At 56.2% G+C, this 10,791-nt stretch overlaps 1 protein-coding gene across 1 annotated transcript in view; it reads left to right on the forward strand.

Moving 5' to 3' along the window:
• Positions 1-207: 207 nt before the first annotated feature.
• st6gal1 (ST6 beta-galactosamide alpha-2,6-sialyltranferase 1) overlaps positions 208-10,791 on the forward strand; it is a gene marked incomplete at its 3' end in the record, with an annotated part of 17,973 nt that continues 7,389 nt past the window's right edge. Inside the window, exons 1-5 of the mRNA XM_079508983.1 lie at positions 208-271; positions 2,367-2,561; positions 3,070-3,307; positions 4,471-4,622; positions 5,433-5,694. Coding sequence (XP_079365109.1) covers positions 260-271; positions 2,367-2,561; positions 3,070-3,307; positions 4,471-4,622; positions 5,433-5,694 — 859 coding nt within the window. The 5' untranslated portion in view covers positions 208-259. The remainder of the gene's footprint in view (positions 272-2,366; positions 2,562-3,069; positions 3,308-4,470; positions 4,623-5,432; positions 5,695-10,791) is intronic.

Below are 10,791 nucleotides of genomic sequence, written 5' to 3' on the forward strand. Positions count from 1 at the left end.
TCCATCCATCCATCCATCCATCCACCCACCCACCGACCCACCCACCCATCCATCCATCCATCCATCCATCCATCCACCCACCCACCCATCCATCCACCCACCCATCCATCCATCCACCCACCCATCCATCCATCCACCCACCCACCCATCCATCCACCCACCCACCCATCCATCCATCCATCCATCCATCCCAGGAGGGGAGGAGCTATGCAGAAGGAACACGGTAACTAAGCAACAACCGAGACACAGAGGCGACGGGATGGGATACAAGGTAAAACAGGACACCAATGTTGTTACAACACCTACTTCTCTCCTCTACTTCTCTCCTCTACTTCTCTCCTCTACTTCTCTCTACTTCTCTCCTCTACTTCTCTCCTCTACTTCTCTCCTCTCCTCTACTTCTCTCCTCTACTTCTCTCCTCTCCTCTACTTCTCTCCTCTACTTCTCTCCTCTACTTCTCTCCTCTACTTCTCTCCTCCCCTGCATTTGACGAGCCGTTTCGACCGAAAATCAAGCGATAATTCCCAGTAGGTTACTTATTACGCCAATCTTATCGAGCCGATCGGACCTACTGCATGTAGTCTGGAGCCTACTGGGTGCGATTGGCGTTGATAATACGTTAACCGATCTTATGGGTCTACTGGACATGCTGGGAGCCTGCTGAGAACGACAAGCCTTCTCATACCGTCACCTAAACATAACCGCAAGCATGTCGCAGCGCGGTCCTAATATTAACGCATGTTCGCCAACCTTAATCCTGTCGTTTTCCGGGTTTTCATTGTATCAATCGGCAGAGCGTGCCCATACTCGTTGAAAACAATCGTACTGATCCTAAAGTGATCACTGCGGTCTTGTCGATTGATAACAGTCGAAACGGGTGGAGCGACTGCAGGGTGCTGCAGGGTGCTGCAGGGTGCTGCTGGGTGCTGCAGGGTGCTGCAGGGTGCTGCAGGGTGCTTCCACACAGTGGAGTCACTGCAGGGTGCTTCCACACAGTGGAGTCACGAAGATGACTGCAGGGTGCTTCCACACAGTGGAGTCACGAAGATGACTGCAGGGTGCTTCCACACAGTGGAGTCACGAAGATGCCAAAATGCCACGAGCGGCATGCAGGCGTCTCTTCCTGGGTTTTTTAAGACAGCTGGTGGATGGAAATGAAGCTCAACTTGCAGCGTATAGCAAAGAGTTTCCTGGTTTTCTGGCCGACGCTGCAAGTTGCCGCCTGGGTGGAGCTTCGTTTTCATCCACCAGCTGTATCTCCGTGACTCCACTGTCTGGGTGGAGCTTCGTTTTCATCCACCAGCTGCATCTCCGTGACTCCACTGTCTGGGTGGAGCTTCGTTTTCATCCACCAGCTGCATCTCCGTGACTCCACTGTCTGGGTGGAGCTTCGTTTCCATCCACCAGCTGCATCTCCGTGACTCCACTGTCTGGGTGGAGCTTCGTTTCCATCCACCATCTCCGTGACTCCCACTGTCTGGATGGCAGTGGCCAGCTTTTCACCAGAGGAGAAAAAAACCTTTTTTTCTTGTTTTGTTTTTTTGTTTTTTTTAGAATAGCACATGCAGGAAGACTCTTCACATACTAGAGCATGTCTGAAATAAATGTCAGAGCTGAAATCTACATGTAAATATGAAATAAACATTTAACTATAGGTGTAATGTTAGAGTCCACAGAAGTGAACGTTTCAAGCCTGTTTTTCTGTTTCTCTGCAAGACATTACTCTATAAGCCATGTCTCCAAAACTGGTGGGTCAAACTGAACAACCAATGTGTCAATTAGTTATTAGTAAGGATGGATGGACCAGGAAGCAATGAGATAAATAGAGAACACAACTTTAAGATATGTTTTGTTCACATTAATGCATGCATGTAATGCATGTTAAACTGGACTCAACTTTACATGGCTAAAATCAAAACAATAGTGATCACATCCTGAACTGGACCGTATAGTCTACAGCAGGTAGTAAAGTACAGTCAAAGGTTGTGCCTAAAAAGGACAACACAAAAATGTTTCCATTGTGGTCTAATCTATATTGTACCCAATTCATCGGGAACACGACACGACACGACACGACACGACACGACACGACACGACACGACACGACACGACACGACACGACACGACACGACACAACACAACACTCCTCCAGAATAAGGTCAGATGAAATGTTAATAGTTTTGGTTTCATTAGGTCAGGTCAAACTGCACAAATAGAACATGCCTCTCTCCTCTCCTCTCCTCTCCTCTCCTCTCCTTTCCTCTCCTCTCCTCTCCTCTCCTCTCCTCTCCTCTCCTCTCCTCTCCTCTCCTCTCCTCTCCTCTCCTCTCCTCTCCTCTCCTCTCCTCTCCTCTCCTCTCCTCAGGTTCCAGACAGGGTGAGTGTCCTGTGGCGGTTGCGGCGTCGTGCGCGGCGAGGTGCAGTGTGCATGGCGTTCTTCTGCGTCTCCATGGCGGCGCTCTACGCCTTCTGCGCCGAGAACAGCGTGCCCGTCACAGACGCCATCTTCGGTGTGCGCGCGCGCACCCGCGCACAGCCCCGCGCGCACTCCGTCATCAAGGTCTGTCTGTCTGTCTGTCTGTCTGTCTGTCTGTCTGTCTGTCTGTCTGTCTGTCTGTCTGTCTGTCTGTCTGTCTGTCTGTCTGTCTGTCTGTCTGTCTGTCTGTCTGTCTGTCTGTCTGTCTGTCTGTCCCTTAGAGTATATATTAATAGAGACGGCACCGGATTTCTCCTCCCGTCCACTTGCATTAAGTTGCTCAAAAGCGCATGAGGCGATTTCACTCCTCCTTCCGGGTAGGAACAGAGTGCATTCTGGGATGGATTGCCCCAATTACATGGAACGCGCTGGCCGTTGACTATCATTGCGCCGTTTGCGCTCACATAGTGTTGAACATAGCGGTCACGTGTCACGGGCCCAATCACATGAACGTGCGCAATGACAGTCAACGGACCAGCAATGGCTCCAGCTGCAATACCAAATTCGGCCACTATGTCCATTTGGCCTCAGGGTTTCCTCCCGGTGCCTGCCTGCCATGTCTGAACTTTGACCTTTTTTTCCCGGCCTGCAGGTCCTGAGGGGCGGGGCCAAGCCCATGCTGGTGGACCCGCTGAAGCTTCCTGGCGTCGTCCCCGGCAACCCTCACCGGCCAATCCCGGTGCTCTCCTCTCCAAACCACACCCTGCAGCAGGAAGCAGCCAATAAGGAGCCGCCCCGCCACCGGCCGAAAGACTCCTCCCCGTCCAAAGGCTTCCTGGGATGGCTGCTGCCACGCCCCTTCACCCGCGCCCTGGAGACCCTGTTTGGTGGTAGGTTGGCACAGAGTCCTCTGGAATAACACACACCCTGGAGACCCTGTTTGGTGGTAGGTTGGGACCATGCGTTATCTGGAATAACGCACGCTGGTGGAAAGTAACCAAGTATTACAAAATTATATTTAAGTTGAAGATTCATTGTCACACAAATAATTGCGATTAACAATTTAACGATCCTAAAATCACCTAAAATTAAATGACAAAAGCTACAAATATGTAATTACGATAACATATCCATGTATCTTCAGCTTTTTATAAACGGAAATAAATTAAATGTATTTACCGTAATCAAAAAATATCACTTGCACTGCATTTTACTTGGGCCTTCAAAGTACTTTTCTAACGGACGGAAGGCAATTGACCTTTTTACCATTAGAAAATAATATTATAAAGAAACTGTTGACTGGTTAAATAAGTGTACCGTCACTTTCAAAGCGTACGTTTGTTTACCCGGGCAGCGCTGGTTGGAAGGTATCAATACACTTTTAGACCGACATGCCAGCGTGGGTGATTAGATTTATTTCTTGATCGCCTTTTTGTCTTGATTGTTTAAACATGACGTTGTGGGCCGCTATGCTCCATAACAGGCTTGATAAGCCCAAAGCTTATTGATAACAGGTATACTAGAACTGCACTCTGGCGCGTGCCTGACGTATATGTCGATCAGTGTCGGGTGGATTAAAGGAAATGCCTCTATGTATATGTATATGTGATTTGTAAGTTGATTAGCGGTATACTGTGGTTACTTTGCGTATGCGTATGTATCGTAGCAGCATATGACGTCAGGGTATAACTGGTATAACTAGCTCTCAATGATGACGTAATAAAGATGTGGATTAAATGACCCAATGCCAGGGTGTAATTGGTTTTCGATGGTGACGTAATGACGATATGTTTTAGTGTCGGGAGGATTAAAGGTAATGCCCCCATGTATACATGTATGTAATCTGACACCACTGCCATATCAAGCACAAGTAGTCATTACGTCATACGCTGGCACGGCGCATACGCATCAAACATCGCCCTGGACGAAAACGATTACTTGCACGCTCTGCTTGCGCAAGTAATCAGGTTTTTCCGGGTATCGGGTTTCGATCTCCATCGCTACCGATGGGACGTGTTCATTTCGAGTACAAATGCACTCTGTTGATTGACAGGCCGTCGCCGTGGCGAGCTGAGTGGGGGAGTGGGAGACGAGGCGGAGTTCTTCGGACCGCACGGCATCCTGGGACTGGGAGAGGTCTGGAACGAAGACATGTCCTCCAGCATGCTGGGACACCGGCTACGCAAGGTGGTGCAGAACTACCAGGTAGACACCTGTCTGTCTGTCTGTCTGTCTGTCTGTCTGTCTGTCTGTCTGTCTGTCTGTCTGTCTGTCTGCCTGCCTGCCTGCCTGCCTGCCTGCCTGCCTGTCAGGATATCAGGATTGGGAATGTTTTACCCCCAAATTCACGCCACAGTGAATCGGAAGGAAAATCGCCTAAGCTACTATTTTTTGTCTACCGCCATATGTCACCTGAAGCAGGATGTTTTGTTTGTCTTTGAGGGGCGCAGCCCTAACCTGACTCTGCCAGATGGTGGCAGCAGTGAGTTCCTCCTCCTGCTTCCCATCTTGTCTCTCTCGGGCAGAGACGATGAATCCGAGCCAGTGCTGACCGGAGCGATATGCGGCCGCTAGAGGCGGGATCAACGTGAGACTGATGACGTATTGAAGCGCTGCCACAGCACAAACTGTAAACACGACCTAACAGGACTACAACTCGAAATTATTATTGAGATATCAGATGTTTGTCCCGCTGCTTCGGGTTCATCGTTTCTGCTTGAGAGAGACCAGATGCAGGAGGGAACCTGTGAACTCAATACTGCCACCATCTGGCGGAGTCAGGTTACGCTGTATATAGGAGGTGCCTCCTATATACAACTTTTGTCCCCAGTGCACACGTCTCAATATTTTCCATTGACAATGAAAGGAGAAATTAGGTCAAATGTCCGCCAAATATGACGTAAACTTGTACGATGAAAAGAGTGCCCCTCACTTCACACAGGGTTTTTTTTTATCATATCCCGTACTGCACCTTTATAAACACATGCCGTGATGTCATTTCCTCCTTCCTTCCAGGCCATGAACAAGTACGGGGTGGAGTTCTCGGGTCCGACGGGCAAGAGGCCAAAGGTCAGCGGCCCGGAGCTCCTGTGTCAGCTCAAGGAGAAGGTGGAGGTGGCGACCTTGACCCCCGACCTCCCGCCCTTCAGCTCGCTGCCGTGGGCGGGCCAGCTGCTGCCGGCGCGGCCAATCACGGCGGAGCTGGGCCCGTTCAACAGGTGTGCCGTGGTGTCGTCGGCCGGCTCCCTGCGCTACGCCGGACTGGGCAAGGAGATCGGTACGTCAGCTCACCTTTTTAAGGAGATCGGTACGTCAGCTCACCTTTTAGGCAAGGAGATCGGTACGTCAGCTCACCTTTTAGGCAAGGAGATCGGTACGTCAGCTCACCTTTTAGGCAAGGAGATCGGTACGTCAGCTCACCTTTTTAAGGGACTGGGCAAGGAGATCGGTACGTCAGCTCACCTTTTTAAGGGACTGGGCAAGGAGATCGGTACGTCAGCTCACCTTTTTAAGGGACTGGGCAAGGAGATCGGTACGTCAGCTCACCTTTTTAAGTGACTGGGCAAGGAGATCGGTACGTCAGCTCACCTTTTTAAGGAGATCGGTACGTCAGCTCACCTTTTTAAGGAGATCGGTACGTCAGCTCACCTTTTTAAGGGACTGGGCAAGGAGATCGGTACGTCAGCTCACCTTTTTAAGTGGTGCAACCGCTTATACTCTTCATCAAGTCTTGATAAAAAGCTGCTAATATATTATTTATTCCCCAAAATCTGTAAATCTCACTCACTATTAAAGGAGCATTCAGTGATTTGGGTGATTTGGAAAACCACCCAGTCACCCCGGTAACAAAATGTGCACATGCACGCTCTACAGTGGGGGGAAGTGCAACAGGCCAACAGCATGTGCACCAAGGCCCGCCCCCACTCGATCATGATTGGAGGAAGGCCCCTCTCATCCTGATTGGATGAAGGCTTTGCCACCCGCCACCAAAACTGAAACTAGGGTTTTTTGACCCCAGGGGCTCACTGGGGACAGGGAGGAACTCCTTATATGGTCAGCACTCTCTATAGTAGAGATAATTATCCAGAAAAAAAGAAAAAATAAGTGATATTTGAATTAAGTCAAATCACTGAATATACCTTTAAGGCAACCGGCCGGTTCCACGCGTTGCACAAGGTGCCCTTTTTTCACTTGAGCACCTGCCCCTCTAAATGTCTGCACGCCACTGGCCCCTGACCCCCGACCCCCGCCCCTCTAAATGTCTGCACGCCACTGGTCACCTGACCCCCGACCCCCGCCCCTCTAAATGTCTGCACGCCACTGGCCCCTGACCCCCGACCCCCGCCCCTCTAAATGTCTGCACGCCACTGGTCACCTGACCCCCGACCCCCACCCCTCTAAATGTCTGTGCACGCCACTGGTCACCTGACCCCCGACCCCCGCCCCTCTAAATGTCTGTGCACGCCACTGACCCCTGACCCCTGACCCCCTCCCCTCTAAATGTCTGTGCACGCCACTGGTCACCTGACCCCCGACCCCCGCCCCTCTAAATGTCTGTGCACGCCACTGACCCCTGACCCCCGCCCCTCTAAATGTCTGCACGCCACTGACCCCTGACCCCCGACCCCCGCCCCTCTAAATGTCTGTGCATGCCACTGGTCACCTGACCCCCGACCCCCGCCCCTCTAAATGTCTGGGCACGCCACTGGTCACCTGACCCCCGACCCCCGCCCCTCTAAATGTCTGTGCACGCCACTGACCCCTGACCCCTGACCCCCGACCCCCTCCCCTCTAAATGTCTGTGCACGCCACTGGTCACCTGACCCCCGACCCCCGCCCCTCTAAATGTCTGTGCACGCCACTGACCCCTGACCCCTGACCCCCGCGCCTCTAAATGTCTGCACGCCACTGACCCCTGACCCCTGACCCCCGCCCCTCTAAATGTCTGTGCACGCCACTGGTCACCTGACCCCCGACCCCCGCCCCTCTAAATGTCTGTGCACGCCACTGGTCACCTGACCCCCGACCCCCGCCCCTCTAAATGTCTGCACGCCACTGACCCCTGATCCCCGACCCCCGCCCCTCTAAATGTCTGCACGCCACTGACCCCTGACCCCCGACCCCCGCCCCTCTAAATGTCTGCGCACGCCACTGACCCCTGACCCCCGCCCCTCTAAATGTCTGTGCACGCCACTGACCCCTGACCCCCGACCCCCGCCCCTCTAAATGTCTGTGCACGCCACTGACCCCTGACCCCCGACCCCCGCCCCTCTAAATGTCTGTGCACGCCACTGGTCACCTGACCCCTGACCCCCGACCCTCTAAATGTCTGTGCACGCCACTGGTCACCTGACCCCCGACCCCCGCCCCTCTAAATGTCTGTGCACGCCACTGGTCACCTGACCCCCGACCCCCGCCCCTCTAAATGTCTGTGCACGCCACTGACCCCTGACCCCTGACCCCCGCCCCTCTAAATGTCTGCACGCCACTGACCCCTGACCCCCGACCCCCGCCCCTCTAAATGTCTGTGCACGCCACTGGTCACCTGACCCCCGACCCCCGCCCCTCTAAATGTCTGTGCACGCCACTGGTCACCTGACCCCCGACCCCCGCCCCTCTAAATGTCTGCACGCCACTGACCCCTGATCCCCGACCCCCGCCCCTCTAAATGTCTGCACGCCACTGACCCCTGACCCCCGACCCCCGCCCCTCTAAATGTCTGCGCACGCCACTGACCCCTGACCCCCGCCCCTCTAAATGTCTGTGCACGCCACTGACCCCTGACCCCCGACCCCCGCCCCTCTAAATGTCTGTGCACGCCACTGACCCCTGACCCCCGACCCCCGCCCCTCTAAATGTCTGTGCACGCCACTGGTCACCTGACCCCCGACCCCCTCCCCTCTAAATGTCTGCACGCCACTGACCCCTGACCCCCGACCCCCGCCCCTCTAAATGTATGCACGCCCCTGACCCCTGACCCCCGACCCCCTCCCCTCTAAATGTCTGCACGCCACTGACCCCTGACCCCCGACCCCCGCCCCTCTAAATGTCTGCACGCCCCTGACCCCTGACCCCCGCCCCTCTAAATGTCTGCACGCCACTGACCCCTGACCCCCGACCCCCGCCCCTCTAAATGTCTGTGCACGCCACTGACCCCTGACCCCCGACCCCCGCCGCTCTAAATGTCTGTGCACGCCACTGGTCACCTGACCCCCGACCCCCGCCCCTCTAAATGTCTGCACGCCACTGGTCACCTGACCCCCGACCCCCGCCCCTCTAAATGTCTGCACGCCACTGGTCACCTGACCCCCGACCCCCGCCCCTCTAAATGTCTGCACGCCACTGGTCACCTGACCCCCTGACCCCCGCCCCTCTAAATGTCTGCACGCCACTGGTCACCTGACCCCCGACCCCCGCCCCTCTAAATGTCTGCACGCCACTGGTCACCTGACCCCCGACCCCCGCCCCTCTAAATGTCTGCACGCCACTGGTCACCTGACCCCCGACCCCCGCCCCTCTAAATGTCTGCACGCCACTGGTCACCTGACCCCCGACCCCCGCCCCTCTAAATGTCTGCACGCCACTGGTCACCTGACCCCCGACCCCCGCCCCTCTAAATATCTGTGCACGCCACTGGTCACCTGACCCCCGACCCCCGCCCCTCTAAATGTCTGCCCCCCACTGGTCACCTGACCCCCGACCCCCGCCCCTCTAAATGTCTGCACGCCACTGGTCACCTGACCCCCGACCCCCGCCCCTCTAAATGTCTGCACGCCACTGGTCACCTGACCCCCTGACCCCCGCCCCTCTAAATGTCTGCACGCCACTGGTCACCTGACCCCCGACCCCCGCCCCTCTAAATGTCTGCACGCCACTGACCCCTGACCCCCGCCCCTCTAAATGTCTGCACGCCACTGACCCCTGACCCCCGACCCCCGCCCCTCTAAATGTCTGTGCATGCCACTGGTCACCTGACCCCCGACCCCCGCCCCTCTAAATGTCTGTGCACGCCACTGGTCACCTGACCCCCGACCCCCGCCCCTCTAAATGTCTGTGCACGCCACTGACCCCTGACCCCTGACCCCCGACCCCCTCCCCTCTAAATGTCTGTGCACGCCACTGGTCACCTGACCCCCGACCCCCGCCCCTCTAAATGTCTGTGCACGCCACTGACCCCTGACCCCTGACCCCCGCGCCTCTAAATGTCTGCACGCCACTGACCCCTGACCCCTGACCCCCGCCCCTCTAAATGTCTGTGCACGCCACTGGTCACCTGACCCCCGACCCCCGCCCCTCTAAATGTCTGTGCACGCCACTGGTCACCTGACCCCCGACCCCCGCCCCTCTAAATGTCTGCACGCCACTGACCCCTGATCCCCGACCCCCGCCCCTCTAAATGTCTGCACGCCACTGACCCCTGACCCCCGACCCCCGCCCCTCTAAATGTCTGCGCACGCCACTGACCCCTGACCCCCGCCCCTCTAAATGTCTGTGCACGCCACTGACCCCTGACCCCCGACCCCCGCCCCTCTAAATGTCTGTGCACGCCACTGACCCCTGACCCCCGACCCCCGCCCCTCTAAATGTCTGTGCACGCCACTGGTCACCTGACCCCTGACCCCCGACCCTCTAAATGTCTGTGCACGCCACTGGTCACCTGACCCCCGACCCCCGCCCCTCTAAATGTCTGTGCACGCCACTGGTCACCTGACCCCCGACCCCCGCCCCTCTAAATGTCTGTGCACGCCACTGACCCCTGACCCCTGACCCCCGCCCCTCTAAATGTCTGCACGCCACTGACCCCTGACCCCCGACCCCCGCCCCTCTAAATGTCTGTGCACGCCACTGGTCACCTGACCCCCGACCCCCGCCCCTCTAAATGTCTGTGCACGCCACTGGTCACCTGACCCCCGACCCCCGCCCCTCTAAATGTCTGCACGCCACTGACCCCTGATCCCCGACCCCCGCCCCTCTAAATGTCTGCACGCCACTGACCCCTGACCCCCGACCCCCGCCCCTCTAAATGTCTGCGCACGCCACTGACCCCTGACCCCCGCCCCTCTAAATGTCTGTGCACGCCACTGACCCCTGACCCCCGACCCCCGCCCCTCTAAATGTCTGTGCACGCCACTGACCCCTGACCCCCGACCCCCGCCCCTCTAAATGTCTGTGCACGCCACTGGTCACCTGACCCCCGACCCCCTCCCCTCTAAATGTCTGCACGCCACTGACCCCTGACCCCCGACCCCCGCCCCTCTAAATGTATGCACGCCCCTGACCCCTGACCCCCGACCCCCTCCCCTCTAAATGTCTGCACGCCACTGACCCCTGACCCCCGACCCCCGCCCCTCTAAATGTCTGCACGCCCCTGACC

The sequence above is a fragment of the Electrona antarctica genome, assembly GCF_951216825.1.
Source record: "Electrona antarctica genome assembly, chromosome: 8".
Lineage (NCBI taxonomy): Eukaryota > Metazoa > Chordata > Actinopteri > Myctophiformes > Myctophidae > Electrona > Electrona antarctica.